Raw genomic sequence first — 25,825 nt, 5'->3', positions numbered from 1 at the left:
ATACATGCTATGTGCTTTTAATGCTTGGCATGCTAAAATTCATCATGTTGATAATATAGTTATTAATTAATTGAGTTCGTGAGGTTTAATACCTAAAACAATAGTGAACTGTTTTTTTTTTAAAGGAAAAAATGTGACTTTATTAGTTCAGCGAAAATGACTAAAACGACGTATAATGTTTTATTAGAATATCTGAAATGTTTAAAATAGTTTTTTCGGATATATGTGAATTTGATGATACCTTGACCAGAAATGGTAAGAAATATTTTATATTGATGAATGTTCTTATTTTACACATGTGTATTTGATGAAAAATAAAAGTGACGCACTTGACATGTTTAAGTTTTTTGTGACTGCAACTGAACATCTTTTAAAGAAAATTAAAAGATTTCGAAGTAATAGAAGAATTGAATATGGATAAAGCATGTTTATTGAATTTTATATGGCATTGTTAACGAAAGAACAGCACCTTACTCTCTTGAAATGAACGGTAAAGCCGAAAGAAAAAATAGAATAATTACAGAAGCTCTAGTGTCTATTTTATTAAACTCATGTATTGCTGGTGGGGTGAAATATTATTGACTGTTTGCTACGTGCTAAAGAGAGTACCAAAATCGAACAATAAGATTTCACCTTGAGATTTTAAAGAAAAGACAACCAATTTGTCTTATTTGAGAACATGGGGTTGTTTGACCTATGTTAGGATTCCGGATTCAAAACGAATAAAATTAACAAGTAGGGCCTATGAATGTGTGTTCATTGGGTATGCAGTCATACATATTTTATGACTTGACTGCACGAGTGATTTTTAAATATGTGGATGCTGATTTTTATGAACAGAAATTTCCTTTTAAATTAGAAAATAGTGGGGGCGAATCATCTAGTAAAATTCCTGTTGTCAGGAATAATGAGATTACAGATGATATAGAACCAGAGAACAGAAAGAGTAAAAGAGCTAGAATCTCGAAAGACTTTGGTCCAAATTTCCAAGTCTATTCTTTAGAGGAGGATACTGCAAACCTCTAGGAAGCTCTAACTTTTTTAGATGTTGATCTTTGGCAAGAAGTCATAAATGATGAAATGGAATCTTTGGAGTCCAATAAAACTTGACATTTGACTGATTTACCCCCCGGTTGCAAGACCATAGGTTGTAAATGGATTTTGAAAAAGAAAACCCGATGGCACTATTGACAAATATAAAGCTCGACTTGTAGCTAAGGGTTATAGACAACGTGAAAACGTTGATTTCTTTGATACCTATTCACCTGTTACTAGAATAACATCCATTAGAGTGCTAATTTCGATGGCTGCACTTTATGATTTGGTAGTACACCAAATGGATGTTAAGACCACTTTTTCTGAATGGTGAATTGGAGGAAGAAATTTACATGGACCAACCTGAAGGTTTTGTGATACATGGACATGAATAGAAAGTGTGCAAGTTAGACAAATCCTTGTATGGTCTAAAACAGGCACCTAAGCAATGGCATGAGAAATTTGATAATCTTGTCATCTCAAATGGTTTTAAAGTGAATGAAAGTGACAAATGTATATATTATAAATATGAGAATGAGCTTTGTACTTTCATATGTTTATATGTTGATGACTTGTTGATTTTTGGATCAAATATTCATGTTGTGAATGCTGTGAAATCAATGTTGGGTGCCAACTTTGATATGAAAGATCTAGGTGAAGCGAATGTCATTCTTGGCATAAAGATAACTAGATCTGAAAAAGGAATTTCTTTAGATCAATCTCACTATGTTGAGAAGATTCTAAAGAAATATAACTACTTCGACTGTAAATCTGCATGTACACCCTATGATCCAAGTGTAAAACTCTTTAAGAACACTGGTGATAGTGTACGACAGTCTGAATATGCGAGCATCATTGGCAGCCTTCGGTATGCCACTGATTGTACTAGACCCGACATTGCATATGTCGTAGGATTACTGTGCAGGTTTACTAGTAGACCTAGTATTGAGCATTGGCATGCTATTGAAAGAGTTATGAGATACCATAAAAGAACAATGAATCTTGGATTATATTATCTGAAGCATCCTGCTGTACTTGAAGGGTATAGTGATGCAGATTGGAATACATTGTCAGATGATTCCAAAGCCACGAGCGGCTATATTTTCAGTATAGCTGGTGGAGCTGTTTCTTGGAAATCAAAGAAACAGACGATTCTGGCTCAATCTACGATGGAGTCAGAAATGATAGCACTAGCTGCTGCTAGTGAAGAAGCAGGATGGCTAAGAAGCCTGCTAGCTGAGATTCCTTTATGGGAAAGACCGATACCAGCTGTGTTGATCCATTGCGATAGTACCGCGGCTATTGCAAAAATTGAGAACCGTTATTATAATGGTAAGAAACGACAGATACGTCGTAAGCACAACACTGTTAGAGAATTTATCTCAACAGGGGCTGTTAGAGTGGATCATGTACGCACTGATGATAACTTAGCAGATCCTTTGACGAAAGGATTAGCTAGAGAGAAAGTCCATAAAACCTCAAAAGGAATGGGACTATTGCCTATTGAATGAATCATCCATAATGGTAACCCGACCTAACTGACTGGAGATCCCAAGAAATAGGTTCAATGGGTAATAACAAGTTATGAATGATATGAGCCAGAACATGCAAAATTAATGCATGATTCCTAAAGCGAGAAGAGGATGAGTTAATAGAATCTCTTAATGAAGTCTATACTCCATATGGAGTGGAGTACCTAGCTATAGGAGTACTCTTGATAGCTTCACCTTTGTGAATGTGGAAGTGGGGCCGCTTCCTATGAAATTTGAGGCAAAATTTCTAGAGCGTTCACTAAACTGGGATAGACGTGCATGGCCATAAACGCACGGGCTTTTGAATACACTCATAAAAAGGTTGTGTGTGGTTTCATGTCCGAGATAGAGTTCAAGACTACGAGTCACTCTTGTTGAATCAGAATCTTACTCACTACGCAAAAGTTCAAATCGCAAGATACTTTTGTTTATGCACAATCTTATTGTTTCGGAAATTGCTCGAGAAATATTTTTTAATTTTCAAGTGGGGGATTGTTGAAATTAGTGTGTGAACACACTAATGTGTGAAACATTCAAAAAATTAAAGATTGTATTTTTTCCCACATGGAAAAAAAGAATGGTTTGTCCTCTCTAACTTTCCTATAAATTAAGGCTTCCTCCTTATTTGTTTTACAAATCAAAAAAAACTAGAGCTTTTCCTCTAAATTCAAGAAAACTCAATCTTGTGTTATAAATAAAAGTTTTTTTTTAATTAAAGAAACACAATTTTGTGTTATAAAGAAAACACAGTCTTGTGTTTTAAATTAAGTTTTTTTTCTTTGAGTTATAGAAAACACAGTCTTGTGTTATCCAGTTCTTGAGCAATATGACTGAGTGTTATTGAGCTGTTACCACAGTGCAGTAGTGGAAGTATTTTCTGGCTGTTTTATCCTAGGGACGACGTGGTTGATAGTCAGTTTTGCACCTCTGAGCTGAGCCACGAAACGTCTAAAAGAGAGCGACCTAGTCCGCGACTCAGCCTTTTCGGAAATTCATGTTTCAACCGGCAATTGTTCCAACAGAACCACTTAACTTTAGATTGTTGACTGTCAATGTACATCATTTCTTAACCACAAACCACTTTATCATGAAAAAAGTATCTTGCTGAAAATTCATATTTTTAATGAAAATATAAGAACAGAAAATCCTAAAATGAAATTTCAGCTCAGAACTAATGAAGAGCACTATAAATGAAATGCAAAAATTAGAATTTTACCATCATAACAAGAAAGAAGATGAGGCTTATCCTGGCAAAAACAAACAAATTGATTATTCTCAAATCCACAACGACCACCACTTCCTTGACAAGTACTGTTAAAAGTCAACAACAACTCTCCAAACTTTTCTAGAATTATCTAGGAACTCCTACTTCTAGAATTTAGTGCTACTAATATCTAGAAAATGACCAATCAAGAAAGTCCTAGAGTATTGTCATCACCGCCATATGATGGCTATATATATATGATGATCCCTCAACTTTGTATATATGAAAAAGAGAGAAAGAAATAAGTGAGTGTGTGTGCAAAGTGTGAGTGACGTGAGTGTTGAGAGTGAGAGTGGAAAAAGTGCAAGAGTGAATTGTACTAATTACTCTTTAGTATTAATAAAAGAAAGTTGTTCAGTTTAGTCCTTCTAAAACTAACAAGTGGTATCAGAGCAGGACGGTCAGGGACCGGTTCAAAGAAAGGTCGAGCAAGTGATTCGGAATCGTGTTACGTTGAGACGCCGCTAGCACGCAGTCAGGGACCGTGCAGAGTATTGGTCAGGGACCAAGTGATTTGGTTAATTAGAGAAATACCAAATAAAATATGGCGGATTTTTCAATCTCGGTGAGTCCCCTTGAAAAACTTAATGCTAGTAATTGTAGCACATGGAGTATTCGCATGCAATTTTATTTGCTCGGTCAAGATCTCTGGGAGATCGTCGGAGGGAGTGAAACGACACCCCCGACAAGTCAAGATGACCTTAAAAAATGGAAGGTCAGGGCCGGTAAAGCTCTATATGCTTTATCGATATCGGTGGAGGACGATCTGCTTCAACACGTCAAGGATGCGAAAACGCCAAAAGAGGTGTGGGACACTCTTGCAGGAATATACACTCGGAAGAATGATGCCAAGCTCCAACAACTCGAGAATGAGTTGCTATCGGTATCACAACAAGATTTAACGGTAAGTCAATACTTTACCAAAGTTAAATCTTTATGCCAAGAAATTTCAAAGTTGGATCCAGAAAATAAAATTACGGAGACAAGAATGCGAAGAATAATCACTCACGGGCTACATCCAGAGTTCAATGCTCTTGTGACCGCAACCCGTGGATGGTCAAAGGAACCAACTTTGAATGAGTTAGAAAATGTCTTGGCAAATCAAGAGGAATTAGACAAGCAAATGTCTAAAACTTCAATTAAAGAAGAGGAGAGAGCCCTCTTCAGTAGTAAAAATAGTAAGGATCCACAAAGTGTGAGATCCAACAACAGAAGAACGCCAATACAAGAAAAATTGGCGAAGACGACAAGAAAGAAGGAGCTGGCAACAAGGAGGAGCTCAACGAGAAACCAACAATGATCGACGAGAGGAGACGAGACGACGTACAAATAATCAATGTTTCGTTTGTGGCAAACGAGGTCACTATGCTCGCGACTGTTGGTATAGAAAAGTTGAAGGAAATGTGGCATCCACACACCCACAGGTGGAGACCGAGGAGGAGTTAGATTTTCAAGCATCTGCTGCGGTGAGTGATAATATTATTAATTATGATAATGATTGGATTTTAGACTCCGGATGCTCAAATCATATGAGTGGAGATAAAAAGAAATTTTTAAGCATGTCGGAGTATAAAGGAGAACGAGTCGTAGTTACTGCAAATGACTCGAAGCTACCTATCACTCACGTCGGTAAGACAATGGTAGTGCCTCGATACAGCTCCAAAGAAGTACCATTGGAAAATGTGCTTCATGTACCAGGGATGAAGAAGAATTTAATATCAGTGTCGAAACTCACATCTTCGGGAAACTATGTGGTGTTCGGACCCAAAGATGTGAAGGTGTATCAAAATTTGAGATTACCAAATAAGCCATTGATGGAGGGACGAAGGCTAAATTCTGTCTACGTGATGTCTGCTCAAACGGCATACGCAGACAAGATGAGGAAAAATGAGACGGCTGACTTGTGGCATGCACGCCTAGGACACGTGAATTATCACAAGTTGAAGGTGATGATGCAGAAGTCTATACTCAGGGGACTTCCTCAACTAAATGTTCGAGAAGACACTGTATGTGCTGGCTGCCAGTTCGGGAAAGCGCACCAGTTACCATATGAGGATTCCGAGTATAGAGCGAAAGAGCCGCTCGAGCTAGTCCATTCAGATGTGTTTGGACCAGTGAAGCATCCATCAATTAGTGGCTTTCGGTACATGATTACTTTCATCGATGATGTATCAAGGTATGTTTGGGTTTACTTTATGAAAGAAAAATCGGAGGCATTACGAAAATTTATTGAGTTTAAAGAGACGGTAGAAAAAGAAATTGGTAAAAGAATTCGGTGTCTGCGTACTGACAACGGGGGAGAATATACATCACGTGAGTTTTCAAAATATCTGCAAGATTGCAAGATCAAACGTCAGTTGACCTGTCCAAATACTCCACAACAAAATGGAGTGGCGGAAAGAAAGAATAGACATCTAGCGGAAACATGTAGAAGCATGTTACACGCGAAGAATGTTCCACCTCGGTTTTGGGCAGAGTGTATGAAGACAGCTGCTCACGTGATCAATAGACTACCACAAGTACCGATTGGATCTGTTTCACCCTATGAGAAGTTGAAGAATATAAAACCCACTGTAAGTCACTTTCGAGTTTTCGGATGTGTGTGTTATGTATTCGTGCCAGATCATTTGCGGAGCAAATTCGATAAGAAGGCGTTGAAGTGCATATTTGTGGGTTATGACAATGAAAGAAAAGGGTGGAGGTGTTGTGATCCAAGTACAGGAAAATGTTATACTTCGAGAAATGTAGTATTCGATGAAACTTCCTCGTGGTGGTCTTCTCAAGGAATTGTTCTTCCTGACTCAAAAGAGATAGAAGAGAGACTACAAGAAAAGTCTCAAGAAGACAAGGTAATCGAGCAGAGTACTCGAGAAGTGGAGTCAAGTGAAGAAAATAGAAGAAGTCAATCCCCGAGAAGGGCTAAATCTCCATGGCGCACAGGAGTATATAGACGAACACCGGAAGAAGAAAGACCAAGCCAACTTGAAGACGAGATTCAAGAAGAAATTCCAATAGAACATGAGATACAACTTAGAAGAAGCGAGAGGCAGAGGAAGCCGAATCCTAAATATGCTAATATAGCACTTGTCGAACGTGACAGTATGAAGGAGCCGGTAACATTTGGAGACGCCTGGCACAAAAAATTAAAAATGAAATACGTGAACACTGGAATTCAAAAGGCGACTTGGTTCGGTAAGTAGAGAAACACTCTAAGAGAGTAGTTGTTGAGGGGGAGTGTTAAAAGTCAACAACAACTCTCCAAACTTTTCTAGAATTATCTAGGAACTCCTACTTCTAGAATTTAGTGCTACTAATATCTAGAAAATGACCAATCAAGAAAGTCCTAGAGTATTGTCATCACCGCCATATGATGGCTATATATATATGATGATCCCTCAACTTTGTATATATGAAAAAGAGAGAAAGAAATAAGTGAGTGTGTGTGCAAAGTGTGAGTGACGTGAGTGTTGAGAGTGAGAGTGGAAAAAGTGCAAGAGTGAATTGTACTAATTACTCTTTAGTATTAATAAAAGAAAGTTGTTCAGTTTAGTCCTTCTAAAACTAACAAGTACTGCAATTCTGTGCAGTCCAATTCAAGACGAAACCCGTCTTCAGGATTTCAGTATAATTCATCGTAAACAGCTTATCATCGAAAGCAGGATCGCCGAGGGTATGCAAAGGCGCATTAACAACGTAGTGACACGAAGAATAAGTATACAAATTCCCTAACTCTTCAACATGAAACCCAGCAAAAGAAACAAGAGATTTATTGCTAGTAGCAGCACAATCAATCGGGTACGAAGGGTAGTCTTCAGGCTTGGAAGTACAGTTATACAAGAAAGAAAAGTCGATATGACCGGAGCTAATATTAAACGGAGTTCGATCAAGTGTCACATTATGCAGAGGAGTAGGACATGTATTCTGTTCATCATAAACAGATGCCGTGGCTACCAAGAAAGACTGATTCAGATAAAATATGTCTTTGATTATATAATCTTCGTACGAGATTTTAAGTACCGGGTGGTGATCATCATTGCAAGTGATATCGAAATTCGGGTAGCCACAGAAGGGTTCTTGAACGTGAGGCAAGCGAAAAGGGTAGCTTATGAGAGGACCTTGGCCACAGGATTTTGGTTCACAAGCTTGGAATTTTGGATCTAATGATGAAGAATAGTTTGGTGAATATGTGAAGAAGAGAAGAGTGAGATAGATGAGAATATACTTTGGTGTAAGATCCATTAGGAGAGAAGAGAAGCATTTGGAGGAAAGTTTTAGATGGATTAGTTGGTGTTCTTTGGGTTATAAGCGGCAGAAAATTGGAAAATTTATATTGGAAAATGACTACTCCTTTCGTTTTTATTTAGTTGTCCATTTAGCTAAAATTATACATATTAAAAAAATGGAATTTTTATTTTAAATTATAAAAATAATTATTAATATAATCCAAATATGTAATAAATATTTTGTAAATTGAGTTACAAAGTAATTATAAAAAAAAACTGAGTTATAGAGTCATTTATTAAGAAGGGATAGATTTGGAAAATAATAGCTAATATTATCTTTGAAATTCTAAATAGACAACTAATTATAGATAAATTTATTTAATTAAATAAACAACTAAATAAAAGCAGAGAGAATATATATTTAAATAATGGACATAATAAATGGTGTAGATAGCGCTCTATTAGAGCATACACAATGCCAATTAGTGAATAAAAAATCAATTCACCCCCTCAACTTGACACGAAATATTAAATGAATCATTTTGGACGAAACTGGATCAAACAGACCCACAACTTAGCAAAACCGGATCAATTTAACCCGCAATTTACCAAATTGAATCAAATTCACCATTCTGACACACAAAAAGAGAGTGGGTGATATAATTAAAAAAAACAATCCTAATTAATTCTAATTTAATACTAATTGAACCTAATTTATTACTAACTGAACCTAATTAAAATTCTAATTAAACCTAATTATTCTAATTGATTATCTAAAACTAATCAACAGTGCCGCCACCAGAAACCCTTGCCACCGCCGGAAATAGCCGCTAGCCACCGTAAATAGCCACCACAAATAGCCACCGAAAATAGCCGGCCATCGGACCGAGAACATACCGAGGGCGGTCCGTTTTCAGGTCACTGAGACGCGCCGGCGGGAAGGAATCGGTGGAAGGGGACAAAAAAAATGAGAAAAAGGGAGAAAATGGAAGAAATGGTGGAAGGGAAGTGAAAGTGGGGAGGAAGAAGGGAGAAAAAAAAAATTTGGTCCCTAATTTTTAATTAAAAGATAAATTGATTTTTGAAGTTTTAAATTAAAAAGGATAAAATTAAAATTTAAAAGTCATTAAATATTAAATAAGAAAATAAAAGAAATATTAAATATTATTTTGATCTTTTTACCATTCAAATCCGGAGAGTGTGTTTCACTCTCTGAGTGAGGTGTGATGTGATCTTTTTTTGTCAAATTTGGAGATTCGTTTGTTCAAAAACACTTAAAATTGACTTATTTGATATTTCGTGCTAAGTTGAAGGGGTGAACCGATCCTTTATTTGCCAATTAGTTGATGTTCAATAAATGCTCAATTGTTGACTTCCGTTAGGAAGTGCTCAACGACCATTGAGCGGTGTTGGTCTGCACCAACTGCTCAGTGGTAATGCTATAATTTTTTTTGGCTTAATTACTTAAAAACCACTCATTTTATAATTTTCTTTATTTATACCACGACTTAGGAAAATTTTCAATTGTACTCTATTTTTGATTTTTATGTTTCATTTGTACTCTAAGAGTAAATTTTTTGATTATTTAATTAATTTAAAGATGAAAATATTAAAAACAAAATACATAAATGATTAACATTAACGTTTTATTAGAATATAGGTTAAAAATTAAAAACTAATTTAAACTCTTTTTCAAAAGAAAATAGGTCAATTCAACTCATTAGGGTAGAGATGAAACATAAAAATCAAAAATAGGATACAATTGAAATTTTTTCTAAGTCATGGTATAAATAAAAAAAAGTTATAAGGTGGGTGGTTTTTAAGTAATTAAGCTCTCTTTTTCTTTTTTTCAAAAACAGGAAGGACAAACATGTGCAACGGTAAATTGAGCAAAGATATTACCATTGTTTGTTGTTTTTTTTTTCTTCCATAAATACTAAATAAGTTAAATTTTATTTGATCAATTTCCCTCTAGCTAAACCTCAATTTTCAATTGTTATTTTTTAAAAGAAATATATCTTTTCACTTTAAATATCTAAAAATGTAATTGTCATTTTTTTTGGTGAAAAACAACCAAAAAAAGCTTATTTAATTAAAATTAAACAAGAGAAAACACAGCAAAACTAAAGCCAAACTCTGAACAGCAAACACAGAGGGCTAAAAAGCAAGGCAAGGAGAAGAAGCTTTGTTAGAAAAGCCTCAAAGCAATCTCCTCCTGCCCAAGAATAGATCCAAGTCACCTTGTTTCAAAAGCCTCAGAGGACTAAGATCAGCAAACAACTAGGAACCAAGAACAAATCCAAGCCACCCTGCTACAAAAGCCTCAGGGGACTTAGATCAGCAAGCAACCAGAATACATATTTAAAGACAGAAGACTCTATACTGACAGTCTTAGAGGGATACTCTTTGTAATCTGCAGATGGCATCAAAAATTGGGGAATTGTCATTCACCTGGTTTATCTTTGCTAGCACAACATTCTTCACATTACTGATAATGTGATCAACAACTGGGTCTTCTTTCTCAAAGATCTTCTTATTCCTTGCAGTCCAGACATAATAAACTGTAGAAGAGAGAATAAGTCTTCTCAGAACAGCATAAGCATTCTTGCCTGAGGCTTTTATACAGAACCAGCTGATTATCCTTCTCCATGTGTTGATATTCTCATTACAACCACAGATAGGAAGTAACTTGTCCCATATCTTTCTCACAAAGCAACATTCATACAGGCAGTGATCAATAGTTTCTTTGTCATTCTGGCATAAGACACACTTATCATCAGGAACTACTCCCCACTTGACTAATCTGCTTTTAGTGTTCATTCTTCTCTTCATGGCTAGCCAGAGAAGGAAGCTAAATCTTGGCACAGTGTTCTTATTCCAGACTAGCTTGTACCACCTCACTTGGTTGGATTCACTTCTTAATTCCTTCCAAGCCTTATAGATATAAAACTTGTTGTTGTCAGCTACCAGCCACTTGACCTCATCAGGACTACTATTCAGATGGAAATTATCTTTAATATAGTCCCAAGCTTCATACGTGTACGAATCAATTGGATCAGGGAAAGTCCAATTGCCATTTCTCCACATGTCAGCTACAATGGAGTTTTTAGGGACATTTGAGTCTTTCATCTTAACTCTGGGAATTTTTCAGTTAATGAACACCCATGGATCCAGGGGTCATTCCAAAAGTTTGTTTAAACACTATTCCCAACTTTGTACTCTATTAGCTTCTTGATATCAGTTCTGATTCTGAGGAGGCCCCTCCAAATCCAACTAGAATCATTGTTGGCTTTAGCACTCCAGAAACTACCTCTTTTGATCTTACTAGTTTCGCATTACGTGCTATGCACGTGGCTCGTAACGTAACTCCTCAATATACATATTAGTAAATTTATTATAATTATATCAATTTTTTATTTATAATTAACAGTAAAAGTAAATATAATATATTCGGTTATTAAATTTTTTTTCATACTAAATTTATTCTTTTTTTGGTTTTATAATAACCATAATTAAATAATTAACTTAATTTTATTAATAATATCTTTAAAAATATAAGATAGAAATTTAATTAATAATATATTGACCAAATACAATATTTTAATTTTATAGTTCAACCAAACTAAAAGATAGGTATTCCTACTAATTTGGAGAAAATTTAGTTATTTTTTACATACTAAAAATTAAATTGGAGATAATTTAGCTACCTATTATAATTAGGACTTTAATTACAATAGTGATTAATTAAATAACTAATTAGTTACTGATTATATAACCTTTATTTAGTAGTAAATTGAAAAGGATTATTCAGTAAATTTGCTTGTCCCCCCCTATCCGTGCTTTTATATATAGTATAGATATAGATTATCAGCAATCCATTTTCCCCAAAGAGAGCCAGAATCATTAATGATGTGCCATATATGAATGATAATTATATTAAAAATATTTTCATCCTTCACATTTAAATTTTTTTCATCACCACAAAATTCCAATCAGTTAAATTTCTAACTCTTTTTTTTTATTTTTTTCCTAATACAAATATATAAATATATGTTTCCACAATAAATGTTCATTTTTAATTTTTTACCAAATTTTCAAAATCACCAAAATTTCTCATACTCACTTTTAATATTTCCGAACTCAAATTATTTTAATTCGGATATAGCAAATCAATATTATAATCTAGACATGAGAGCTGAAATTTCAACGTCACCGAGTGATGAAATTTCATGCTTACGTGATGGATAGTAATGAAATAAATATTCTTTATCTTTAAAGGTAGAACTTATCCATAGGTCCATCTAATTTTTGAATTTTATTTAGTTCATTTTTAATTTATTTTTGTTACTTAGTCGTTATACTACAAAATATAGCTATAATAAATCCCCTATTTGATGGAAATTGAAAAGTGAAGTCCACTCTCCGTAAAGCGAGAGTGTGAGGATACAAATTTGTAATGGGGCACTTAATTTTTTCACTTGGCATTTAATTTAATAACTCATCTAATGATGTAATTTTTTTTTCAATTAAATTACTGATAAGCAAGACAAACTCAGTTAGCGATGAGCTGTGGGCGGCCTAGAATGCAGAATGCAGGATTGCAGAAGCAGAAAAGAAGTCAGACACGACCCGCACTAATCGACTCACCGAGCCGTGCGGACCCGGAACCGGACTAGTGCACCATACCGGAGAATCTCGTTCGGGCTTGAAGCACAAGGATGGTACATTTTAAAATGTTTATTAAATATATTTTTGTTATTTTCTTTTTGTTTCTTTTAACTAAAAATTTACTATTTGTCTCTTAGGCTAAGGAGATCAGCCGTGAACTAACTTATCCAGAGTTGGTTATCCAAATGCATATGACTAAGGTTGATTGGATGATATTTGTTGATCAGAGATCCAAAACTATGATTGTAAGTAAATCATAACTTATAATGCAATTTAAAAATATAATTTTATAATTTTTAAGTAATAATAATTTTTATATATATATATATATATATATGGTAGTATATGGTTGGATGTGGATGTAAATAAAAATATGTTTGCCAGATTTCCCTGAAAATTGGATGATGCCTATATTATAGAGAAAATGCTATCAGATTTTTATTAGGAACTTAGAGTTCAATTAATGCGATTTAAAAATATAATTTTATATCTCTTTTAGTAATAATAATTAAAATGTATATATGTTTAGTGGTGTATGGTTGGATATGGATGTAAATGTATTTATGTTTGTAGGTTTTTCCTAAAAAATGAGTGATGCTCATACTACCTAGGAAATACTGCCAGATTGCCATTAAAAATTTAGAGTTCAACTAATATTATGTTGTGTAATTTTATCAAATTATACTAATTAAGTATTTCATCGATCTTTTGTAGGAACGTTTTAATGAGGAGTTCAACGTTGAATCCCAAAGAGGGGAGTAAATCTTCAACACCCGTTGATCAGAATTAGTTGTTTCTCGCTCTTGAAGGGGTGAAGAAGTAGCAAATCTACGAGATCGAGTCAGTTGTCTCATCCTTTATCGCATCATGCAGCCATAATTCTCGTTGGGGCAGCAGCTCGACGTCACAATAGGAGATGGAGGAGCGAATCCGTGCTGAGGTGCACACAGAGATGCAGGAAAAGTTAGAAAGCAGAGTCCGTGAGATAGAAGATCGAGTCCTTGCTAAGATGTGTATGGTCAAAGAGGGAATCGACGAGCAGATTCGCTCAGAGATAGCAAAGCTACTTTCTGGTGACCGTCCGTCTTCACCCACACCACCGGCAGACGATGAGGACACTACTGGTCTGTAGTGTCGTTTCTATAATATTTAAACAATAGTTTGTTTGTGTTTTATTTTATATGTTGTTTATGAATAATATACAACCGCATATTTTGTGAATTTTTATCGGGTTTTATATTATAGAAAAACTTTTATTCCGTCAATTTGTATTGATTTTACAAATTTTATATTTAGCGTGTTTCAGTGTTAAATTGATGGAAAAATATAGGCCTAATCACTCAAAAAACCCTCACCTTTAATTCTTTTTTCAATTCCACCCCGACGTTGAAAATTTGTCAATTTTACCCACTTTTGAATTTTCCGTTTTCAATTGTACCCCAATTTTTAAATTTTTGTTAATTTTTTAACTTAAATGATGAAATCATTGAATTAACTAAGTTTAAACATGAAATTAAATTCTTTTTTATTCAAAAAAGTAGAAATAAATCCTTTATTTTTAAAAACTAACTAAAACCCATAATCATATTAACACTAACTTAAATTTTTAATTAATTTAACTAAATTTAAATAAATTTTAAAAACGTACAATTAATATATGCTAGACATGGAGAATGTTTTAAACAAATTTCCAAACGAAAAAGACGTTAATTTAATTTTTCAGGGTACAATTGAAACACAAAAATTCAAAATAGGGTAAAATTGACAAATTTTCAACGTCAGGGTATGATTGAAAAGGGGCTAAAAGGTCGGGGTTTTTTAAGACATTAAACCAAAAATATAATAGGGCAGATACCTGGGTGATTCTGTTTACTGACTCCCTCCGTTAGCGACGAATTTTCGTAGCCAAAAACCAGCGATGGATTTTCACTTTCTAGCGACTTATTAATCCATCGCTAAAAGGTGGGGCAATCGTCGTTTTTGGTTGTCCCATTAGTGACCAAATTCACCGTTTGGCGACGGATTTGAATTTTTTTTCCACCTTAATTTGGACTAGTGGCTATAATTGAAAGTAAAAATTAAAAAATTGGCTAAAATTAAATTTTTTGAAAGGAAGGCCATAAAAAAAATTGAAAAGGTGGGATATTTTTGAGTGATTAAACTAAAGATAAATTACATACCTGAATTATTTTCAGTAGACGGTTTTGCTGCCGGATCCATCAAACATGTCCGGTCGTAAGGCCGATCACGGCATAAACAACTGAATCCATTCGTCGTCAAATTATTCCCACATCTCCCATCTGACATTAAACACTCTCTGCACTTGACTTGATCACTAATCCACCAAATCTCAAATCCTTCACTTAAAACTTGGCTAACTGTCATTTTCTGTTGCAAAAATCCCTCAACTGCTCTCTCCAGGACCGGAACCGAAACGCTAACATTACAACCAATCGCAAACTCACTAGTACTAATCGACGGCCATGTCAAGTACCCTTTTCGACGAACATTATTTATGCTGCAATCGAATTCGTTACGAAGCTGTGATTCTGATGAGAAGTCGCAATTGTATAACAGAGTGGCATTTTCGTCATTTGAAGTATACCTGAAGAGAGTAACATCCAAGGTGGTGTTTAAGGGTTGACCTGTAGGACAAATATTATCCGTTAGATCGAGTCTGGCGATCCTGAGGATTTGACGATCAGGATCGATTTCGATGATGTTATACTTCAAGGACATGATCTCTAATGTCGCTGAGCCTTTATTGCAATCAATTCTGAAACCTGGTAACCCACAATACTCAGGTTGGGCATGTCCCCAAAAAGGGTAGCTGAAATTTGTTGTGTTTCCGCAGCTAAAAGGGGCACAGTTGGAATAGTATAGTTCTTCATTGTCACTGTAACCATATTTTGATAAGAATGAAAGTGAGAGGAGAGTGAACAAGAAGGAGATAAATTGAGATTGGAGAGGAAATATGTTCATTTCAGAAATTGATTAGAGAAATGAATTTGTGAATTATTGGTTAAAGAGATGGATAATTGGTGTTTGATAAAACTAAGTTTTGACTAATGAGATTAATATAAATATTGTTTACGTGTCTGATTGTTGAATCATAGAATATAAATATGCAAAGGCGGAACTGGTAATACAACTCTCCTTCTAACCGAACCGTCAGTCCTTCGTTTATCTTTAGTTGTCTTTTTATTTGTTTAAATTATCCCATCCCCGCATTCAACTCTTTCTTTGTTTAATTTTACTTGCGTTAGTGTAAATATAATAAAGAAATTGTCAGTGTTAATTAATAATCTTGAATTATTGAATTTTCCCAAGAAAAGAAAAAGATGGGAAGTGATGTGAACAGTAGGCATATATTAATCAATTTGACCAACAAGTGTGGACACTTTCTTGGAGCCTATATTACGCTCAACTTAAAATAAAGGGAAAAAGGTCATCCAAGCCCCTATCGTTTTCCACTTAGATTAACTGAGCCCCTAACCTCCCAGAAGGTTCAATCATGCCACTAATCTTATGAAAAAAGAACACCCAAGCCCTTTAACTTAACTCTGTTAGCCTCAGCTTTCTAAGTTGACTAATCCTACGTGGGTTCTGTTGATGACCGTTGTCATTAGTTACGTGGCAATTAATGTTCCACCTACCCATCTTAACACAAAAACAATTTTAATTATTTCCAAATTAAAAGCTTAGAGTTTCTAATTAGAAAGAAATTCTTACTCCCTAATAGTTACATTTTTAATCTATCATACCGGTTCGATTTTCGCAACATCAACTACAACTCCTCAATCATCGTTGTTGATAACGTGCCTCTCATTTTCTAGAAGAAAAAGTGGCGGATTTCCAATATTGTGTTCTTGAAAAAAATTAAGGATTAGGCTGTTTCTTCCGAAACATTCAAACATTGTTCTTCTTTCCTAATTTTCTGTCTTTTTTCTCAATTTTTGTTTATTGGGTGATGCAGTTGCAGAGACAGATTTTGAGTTCATGGAAAAAATGGAGCGCAAAGTGGCGTAATGGCATTTTTGTGATTTCAGCAGTTTTTGAGACTTTTTAGTTTATTTCATTTTATACCCAGTTTAGGGTTTTTATTTTGTCTTAGTATTTAAACAACCTTATGAGTTGCTGAACGACAGTTTTTGATGTTTTGAGAATTAATTTGTTATTTCCCAAATTTCGGTATTCTTTGAATCAACGATTATTTGATGCCTATTGCCTAGTATTCTTTTATTTGAATCAATAGGTTTTAGAAGTTAATTGCTGGCATAATTTGATTATCAACAGCTTTTAAAGTATCTTGTTCTTTGTTGTGACTTCTGCTACATCAGTTGGTATCAAAGCTCAGTTCGTTTCTGGATTGAATCATGCCGGCAAGGAGAAATCAACGTGTGGAGGAGGTTTACGAACGCGACCATATTCGTTAGGTCGAGCAGCGACTAGATGAAATTGACCAACGAATGGAAGAACGGATGGATCGAATGATGGAACAGATGACGGAACAGATGGGTGCGTTGTTGGCTAACCAAAACAGGGCTAACCAACCACCTAACGGAGGCCAACACTTGCCACGAGCAGAATTTCCTGTGTTTGGCGATGAGGAAGATGATCAGTATTATGAGGAGGCTCCACAACGACGGCAGAGAGGGCGCGTTGATGATGATCGACGACGTTGGGAGAGCGGGATGCAGACTGAAAAACCTGAATTTTATGGGGGGCTCAAATCTGAAGAATTCCTTGATTGGCTAGCCACGGTAGATGAGATTTTGGAATTCAAGGATGTACCGGCTGACAAACGTGTACCCTTAGTGGCAACCAGATTTCGTGATAGGGCAACGGCGTGGTGGCAGCAGTTGAAATTGACGCGCAGCCGACTGGGAAAACCCAAGATCGACACGTAGGAAAGATGAAGAAGCACTTGAAAACTGAGTTTCTGCCTTATAATTTTCAGCGATTAATGTACCAGAAATTGCAAAATTTGAGGCAGGGAAGCAAATCTATGGACGACTATACCACAAAATTTTTCCAATTGGTTGCTCAGAATGAGATACAAGAGACTGAAGATCAGTTGGTTGCGAGGTATATTGGTGGGTTGCGGGTCTCAATTCAAGACACGATCAATCTGTTTGATCCGGTGTCGCTTTCAGCCGCTCATCAAAAGGCGTTGCAGATTGAGAAGCAGAGCAGGCGCACAAGCAGTTTTAGCAATTCATTGACAGCAGGTGCCTCTGGCAGTGGCAGTTGTGGAGTGGAGAACAAAACAGCAGGTGGTGCCGTCAGTAGAGGTCCGAACAATTTTAATCAGTTTCCTAGAGCTGCTGGTAGTAGTAATATTCGCTGTTTTGGTTGTACTGAGATGGGTCATAGGCAGGCTGACTGTCGAAAGACCACTGCTAAGAAAACATTTTTTGCGGATACTAATGATTTTGACGATGAGGAATTCGACATGATTGGTGACCCAGTTTATGACAGTGGCGAGGGTCTCGAGGAGGAGGTGGTCTGTGGAGATACTGGGGTTGCGCTGGTTGTGCGACGGGCTTGTTTGACACCCAAGGCAGCAGATGAAAATTGGTTGCAGAGCAATATTTTTCAGTCAACCTGCACTATTTTGGGGAAGGTTTGTCGTTTTGTGATTGATGCAGGCAATTGTGAGAATATCATCTCAGCAGAGGCAGTCCAAAAATTGGGCATTCAGACAGAGAAACACCCCAAACCGTATAAACTGGCATGGCTGAAAAAAGGTGGTGAGGTTAGTGTAACATTACGTGCTTTAGTGCTTTTTTCTGTTGGTGCACGATATAAAGATTCTGTTTGGTGTGATGTGGTTGCCATGGATGCGTGTCATTTGTTGTTGGGGAGACCTTGGCAATTCGATCGAAAGGTCATGCATGATGGGCGAAATAATACTTATAGTTTTGTGTTCGAGAGTGTTATAATTGTGTTACAGCCCAGTCGTGGTGTAGAGACAGCAAAACCAGTGGAGCGTAGCACTAACTTGTTGTCCCTGGTAAAATTTGAGGAGGAGCTGCAGACTGCAGAAATTGTGTATGTGTTGATTGGGAAAGAAACAGTCGACGAATCTGCGGTACCAGAAGAAGTCGCACCGCTTTTGGCTGAATTTGCAGATGTGTTTCCGGATGATTTACCATCCGCTTTGCCGCCATTGCGTGATATTCAACATCACATTGATCTGGAACCGGGGGCAGCCTTGCCTAACAGACCTCACTACAGGATGAGTCTTACGGAACATGAGGAGTTGCGGCGGCAGGTGGAGGATTTGATTGCTAAGGGACATGTGCGTGAGAGTATGAGCCCATGTGCAGTACTAGCCCTTCTAACACCTAAGAAGGATTGGACTTTTCGAATGTGTGTGGACAGTCGAGCAATTAATAAAATCACAGTCAGGTACCGTTTTCCTATCCCACGACTGGATGATTTACTTGATCAGATCAGTGGGGCGACGGTGTTTACCAAGCTGGATTTGAAGAGCGGATACCATCAAATTCGCATCAGAGTTGGGGACGAGTGGAAAACGGCTTTCAAAACCCGTGAGGGGCTGTATGAGTGGTTGGTGATGCCGTTTGGGTTATCAAACGCACCGAGTACGTTTATGTGTGTGATGAACCAAGCTTTGAGACCTTTTATCGGTAAATTTGTTGTTGTGTATTTTGATGATATTTTGATATACAGTACTAATCTCGAAGTGCATCTTCAGCACTTGCGAGAGGTTTTATGTGTGCTTCGCAGGGACAGCCTATTCGCTGCCAAAAAGAAGTGCGCTTTTCTGACTCGAAAAGTGTTATTTCTGGGATATATCGTGTCTGAGGAGGGACTGCAGGTGGATGATTCGAAAATTCAGGTGGTGAAACACTGGCCTCAACCGAGTACCATTACTGAAGTTCGGAGTTTTCATGGATTGACATCTTTCTATAGGCGGTTCATACCTCATTTCAGCAGTATTATTGCTCCTGTAACCAACTATATGAAAGGTGTAAAGTTTGAGTGGACATCGGAGGCCGAGGCAGCATTTCAGCAGATTAAGCTGCGGTTGACGACTGTTCTTATTCTAGTGCTGCCAGATTTTTCACAACCATTTGAGCTGCATAATTGATATGAGTATTTTACTCCTATCAAGGGTGCCATTTCCGCATGCTTTTATTATGTTTTATCACGGTTTTATGGTATTCCGAATGCCTTATTACGTGTTTTAGTATTTCAGGTACTTAAGAGCATTGCGGAAGCATTTTGGTGCAAAAGTTGGAAAAGACGACAAAAGAGATGCGGAAGCTCATTTGCAAATCTGAAAAGCTGACCCCCATGCACTATTTGACCAATTTTGACTAGTTAGAAGCTTCAAATGAATTTGTGTTCTTCATGAAAGTTAAAGTAAACGTCCTAAGCTTTCCAACGGTCCAAGAATCGACTCAATCGGACATTTCTACACCAAGTTATGAAGTTTCGAAGATCGCGGTTCTGCAGAGCAAAGGGTGTCTCGAACCAAGACACCAAAGTATGATATGTGTCTCGATTCGAGCTTGGACTTGCTGAAGAGGGGAATTCTGATTTAAAAGTGCAACAAGGCTTGATTAATTTGCCATTTTGGGCCCAACACATGTGTAATAAATGTTTTTCTTTTTCCCTCTTTTGTAGTTACTATAAAAACATCCTTATCTTTATTTTAGGTTAAGAAGATTTCCCTAGACTTTATTCTATTTGTGTACTTTTGAATTTTCTCCTAATTTTATAAATCCCTAGGTTTTAGTCTTCTTCTTCAATAGAATTTCCAGCTTTTTATATTTCCACCATTGTTGAGATCTTTGAAGCTTTATTGAATGAACACGTTTTATTTTCTATTGCAACTCTTATTTGTGGGTTTTTCATCTTATTGTAAGTACTCTTTAACCATGTCTTCCATTTATGATTTTGTTAATTTAGCTCTTAGTATGTGTAGCTAATCCCCCATGTTTGGGGGTTGAGATGATTTCCTTCATGTTGTGTTAATTGGTATGTTTGATTGGTTAAATGCTTGTTCTAATTCTAGTTTCTAATGCTTGTGTTAGCTTAGCTATCTAATGCATGATTTAGTGTTTGCTTGATTCATTGAGAAATGGTTAGGTGAATAGACTTTGAAATTAGAAGCCTAGATTGTAATACCACGAGAGTGGGTTAGGATTTAGGTGACCTTGAGTTTGTTGATTAATTGATGTTGGGTAATTGGTTTTGTTTAGTATCACGAGAGTGAGTTAGGCATTAATTGATTACTTGATTATTGATTTTGTCGTTCTTAGAGGCTCGAGAGAGCGGGAACGGTGCGTTAGGCACAACTCGGCCCTTGCTAGATACCGATTCATCCATTACTATGAATGCATGACCTAGGAATAAGTCCAACCCCTAGACACCTTTTACTTATTGATTAAACTCGTTATTATTATAGTTGCTTAAATTGTTAGTTTAATTGTTTAGTTGATTATTGCCTATTTAGTTGTTAATCTTGTTTGATCTATTACACCATTTGTGTTTCGCTAAACGAATTGAATCATAACTAAAATTCATTCTCATCAATTGCTCCTAATTCACTCCTTGTGGGTTCGATCTCGTATTTACCGAGTATTACGAGTTGGGTTTTTGCTCAACAATAGTGACGCTTCGAAGTTGGGGATTGGGGCTGTTATGAGTCAAAACAGTCGACCAGTGGCATATTTCAGTGAGAAACTGAATGGAGCAAAGCTGAACTGCAGTACATATGATGTGGAATTTTACGCAGTGGTGCAAGCGGTCAAGCATTGGCGGCATTACTTGTACCACAAGGAGTTTGTTCTGTACACTGACCATGAGGCGTTGAAGTATTTGCATCGCCAGGATAAAGTGTCACCACGTCATGCTACTTGGGTGGCTTATCTACAGCGATTTACTTTTGTGGTCAAGCATAAGGCGGGGGTTACAAACCGGGTGGCGGATGCATTGAGTCGTCGCAGTAACTTCTTGGTTTCTTTACGTGTTGAGGTACCCGGTTTAGACTCGTTTACTGATTTGTTTGAGACTGATCCTTATTTTTCTGTGGTTATGAGGAAAGTGGGAGCAGGAGAGCAGACAGAGTTTTTGTTGCATGACGGATTTCTGTTTAAAGGGAACCAGCTGTGCATTCCGGAGAGCAGTTTGCGAATGCATATTATTTGAGAGCTGAATGGAGAGGGGCATGTTGGGCGTGACAGGACCTTGCATCTGGTTCATTCATCTTACTTTTGGCCTACCATTCGAAAAGAGGTGGAGAAGTACGTGTAGAGATGTCGTGTTTGCCAAGTTTCGAAAGGAGCGGCAACTAATACGGGTTTGTACATGCCGCTTCCAGTGCCATCACAGCCGTGGGCGGATGTTAGCATGGATTTTGTGTTGGGATTGCCGCGTACTCAGCGAGGGTATGATTCTATCTATATTGTTGTTGATCGTTTTTCTAAAATGGTCCACTTTATTCCTTGCAAGAAAACGACAGATGTTGTTTCAGTGGCGCAATTATTCTTTCGAGAGGTGTACCGTCTTCATGGGCGGCCCACGTCTATTGTTTCGGACAGAGATACTCGGTTCCTCAGTCATTTTTGGCGCAGCTTGTGGAAGATGGTGAACACGCAGCTGAATTTCAGTAGTGCCTACCACCCTCAAACTGATGGTCAATTTGAAGTTGTGAATCGGTCGTTAGGCAATTTGCTGCGGTGTTTGGTTGGCACTCATGTGAAGAGCTGGGATCAGAAATTGTGCCAGGCAGAGTTTGCTCACAACCATGCGGTCAATAGGAGTACTGGGTTCAGTCCTTTTCAGGTGGTGTATTCGATCGCCCCCAAAGGTCTGTTGGGTCTTATGCCATTGCCGAGCAATGTCAAGGTGCAGTCGAAAGCAGAGGATTTTGTGAATGGCTTGCAGGAAGTTCATCGGGCGGTTCATGATAACTTATTACAGGCTAACTCACAATACAAACAAGCTGCAGATGGAAAGCGACGTTTTGTTGAGTACGATGTAGGCGATTATGTGTGGGCTGTTCTGACTAGCGAGCGGTTTTCGGTTGGAGACTGCAACAAGCTGTCTGCCAAGAAGATTGGACCATTGGAGATCATCGAGAAAATCAACTCCAATGCTTACCGTTTGAAATTGCCTATCCATATCCGAACGGCTGATGTGTTCAATGTCAAGCATTTGATTCCTTTTCATGGTGATTCTTCTGATGATGAGGCTACTGCAAATTCGAGGTCGAATTTTTTATACCCTGGCGGGAATGATGCGGTTGCGGAGGCAGATTTTGAGTTCATGGAGAAAATGGAGCGCAAAGTGGCGTAATGGCATTTTTGTGATTTCGGCAGTTTTTGAGGCTTTTTAGTTTATTTCGTTTTATACCCAGTTTAGGGTTTTTATTTTGTCTTAGTATTTAAACAACCTTATGAGTTGTTAAACAGCAGTTTTTGATGTTTTGAGAATTAATTTGTTATTTCTCAAATTTCGGTATTCTTTGAATCAACGATTATTTGATGCCTATTGCCTAGTATTTTTTTATTTGAATCAATAGGTTTTATAAGTTAATTGCTGGCACAATTTGATTATCAACAGCTTTTAAAGTATCTTGTTCTTTGTTGTGACTTCCGCTACATCATTGGGTATTGCTGGTTAAATGATTTAAGAGTTGGGTTCCATGCTTTTATTGGTTATGTGATTTACGCACTCTGATTGATGTAAATGAGAAATTAAAAAAAAATTAGTGTAATTTGACATGTTTATTTTGCTAGTTAAATTGGGGTGCATTTTAGATGATGTTAGTGGTGTTTGGTGGTCAATTTGTCTTGATATTTTAGGCTACGGTTTGTCCATTCTTGGGAGTATGTTCATCAAAATATACAAATCTTGTTTACATTTGCTCTTTTATCCATATGCTCGTTTACATATGCTCTTTTATTTACATTAGTCTAATTTTAGGCTACTATTTGTCCATTTTTGGCAGTCTGTTCATCAAAATTTGTCTTTCCATTCCTGAGATATACTCCCTCCGTCCCAAATTGATAGCACTATTTCAATTATTTTTTGTCTCAAATTATAGACACTAGATATTAATCTTACTAAATTATTGTCAAATATATTCTCATTAATTATAGGGAATATCATGAAAAGACAACAACAATCACCAAAAGACAAAAGTTGTCACTATATTAAATGAGGGCATGTATGATATTTTTTTATATATTAACTCATTTTATCTAGAAAACCTAAATTTCTAAATACCCGTATTCGTCCTAAACTGCCTATCAATTTGGGACAGAGGGAGTATGTAATAATAAGGGTTGTGGTCCATGCTTGCTGAGTTGGTGAGTTGTTTGTATTTATTAGGTTTATGGTCCTTGCTTGCGTAGATGTGTACATCAATATTTGACAATTAATGTATAAATCTTGTTTACGTATCCTCTTAATTGAGCGGTTCCTTTTTTGTTTAAATTTATTTTTTGGCGCCGTTGCCGGGGAGTGACGAGTGTTTATTGATTGATTGAAATTAGTTATTGTTCGGTCGAGTGAGCTCTATTTTTTGTTTTTATCACTTTTGTTGTTTTTGCTTCTTTCCAGATTTACGCGTGGTTTGTTTTTTGTTGTTTGTGTAGGAGATCGACTATAGTGTATGCACAATACACGAAGGGCCAATCTTCCGCTAGAACCATTCCAAGACAATCTCGGAAGATTTGAAAGAAGTGTGAGAAGGGAGAATCGTAGACCCGTTATCGTGGAACATGGGGAAGATAATTATGAGGAGGAGCAATATCACCCTCGAGACGATGGAGTGAGGCAACATCCGCCTCCTCCACTCGATGAGAGAAATCGGCAAGAGCAACAAGGGGACAATCACCCTCAAGTTCAAGTCCATCAAGCACAAAGACAAACTTTGGGGGATTTCTTCCTCCCGGATGTGGATAACGCCACCTATGGGTGCTTTGCAAGACCGGTCACCGCGGCTACTTTTGAAATCAAGCCTAGCACGATTCAACTCCTATAGAATCGGTGCCAATTCTTTGGGTTACCAAGTGAGGATCCGAATGAACACATAGCCAAGTTCTTGGGAGTGTTGGACACATTCAAGCTCCATAATGTCACCGCCGATCAAATCAAGCTTCGGATGTTTCCATTCTCACTAAGAGATAAGGCTAGCTTGTGGCTTCGGTCATTACCTAATGCATCAATCCACAATTGGCGGGATCTTGCTCAAGCTTTCCTTCACAAGTACTTTCCGATGGGGAGAACCGCAAAGTTGACAAAGGACATCATTGATTATTACCAATATGAGGGGGAATCTCTCTATGAAACTTGGGAGAGGTTCAAGGATCTCCAAAGGCACGTACCTCATCATCAACTTGTAAGGGAGCATGTGCTTCAAATATTCTATAATGGCTTGGGTGAGATTACAAGATCTACCATTGATTCGGCCGCGGGAGGTTCTTTGATGCAAAAGACGCTTGATGAGGCTAATGAGTTGATTGAAAAATTGGCTATGGTTAGTAGCACTTGGTCCTCGGAAAGGAGAAGACCACCGGCTCAAAAGGAATTAATGACACTTGACCAATCCAAGGAGTTTGAAGCGATGAAAGCCATAAATGCCTCTTTGCAAAGTCAAGTTGATGCCTTGAAGAAGCAAGTGGCTCCACGGAATGCTCCGGTTGCGTATGTCCAAGTAGGTTGTGAGCATTGTGGGGATTTCAATCATGGAAGTAGTGAGTGCTATGCCACGGGTCAAGCGTTGAGCGAACAAGTGAATTATGTGGGAGGTCAACGCCAAGGGAATGATCCTTACTCGAATACCTATAATCCGGGGTGGAGAAACCATCCTAACTTCGGATGGAGGAATCAAGAGGGCCAAGGCAATGTGCAAGCAAATCAACAAGCGGGTCCTAGTTTCCAAGGAGGAAATAGGCCCCAACAACAAGGTCCTAATCAAGTCCCTTATCATAACCATCAAGGGCAAGGAAACAACTATGGTGGTAGACCTCAACACCCTCCGGGATTCCAACCACAAAAGAATACGGATGAGGGAAATGTGCTTTCTAAGGTACTAGAGAAGCTAGAAAAAATGGAGC

The 25,825-nt window shown here is 37.2% G+C and overlaps 2 protein-coding genes and 1 non-coding gene across 3 annotated transcripts in view; 1 reads left to right on the top strand and 2 right to left on the bottom strand.

The window, feature by feature from the left end:
• The window catches only part of LOC126686418 (LEAF RUST 10 DISEASE-RESISTANCE LOCUS RECEPTOR-LIKE PROTEIN KINASE-like 2.1), a 31,738-nt gene extending 15,963 nt beyond the window's left edge, over positions 1-15,775 (bottom strand). Inside the window, exon 1 of the mRNA XM_050380455.2 lies at positions 14,903-15,775. Coding sequence (XP_050236412.1) covers positions 14,903-15,704 — 802 coding nt within the window. The 5' untranslated portion in view covers positions 15,705-15,775. The remainder of the gene's footprint in view (positions 1-14,902) is intronic.
• A 1,862-nt stretch (positions 15,776-17,637) lies between these two features.
• On the top strand, positions 17,638-19,842 carry LOC126687520 (uncharacterized). Its single transcript, XM_050382081.1, has one exon. It carries the CDS (start codon positions 17,638-17,640, stop codon positions 19,840-19,842), a length of 2,205 nt encoding a protein of 734 aa, XP_050238038.1.
• Positions 19,843-24,999: 5,157 nt separating this feature from the next.
• On the bottom strand, positions 25,000-25,106 carry LOC126654185 (small nucleolar RNA R71). The gene has a single exon (XR_007632441.1). It is a non-coding gene; the product is annotated as a small nucleolar RNA R71 (small nucleolar RNA).
• Positions 25,107-25,825: the final 719 nt, after the last annotated feature.

Source organism: Mercurialis annua, linkage group LG6, assembly GCF_937616625.2.
Source record: "Mercurialis annua linkage group LG6, ddMerAnnu1.2, whole genome shotgun sequence".
Classification (NCBI taxonomy): domain Eukaryota; kingdom Viridiplantae; phylum Streptophyta; class Magnoliopsida; order Malpighiales; family Euphorbiaceae; genus Mercurialis; species Mercurialis annua.
This window is presented reverse-complemented; position numbering and strand designations above follow the sequence as displayed.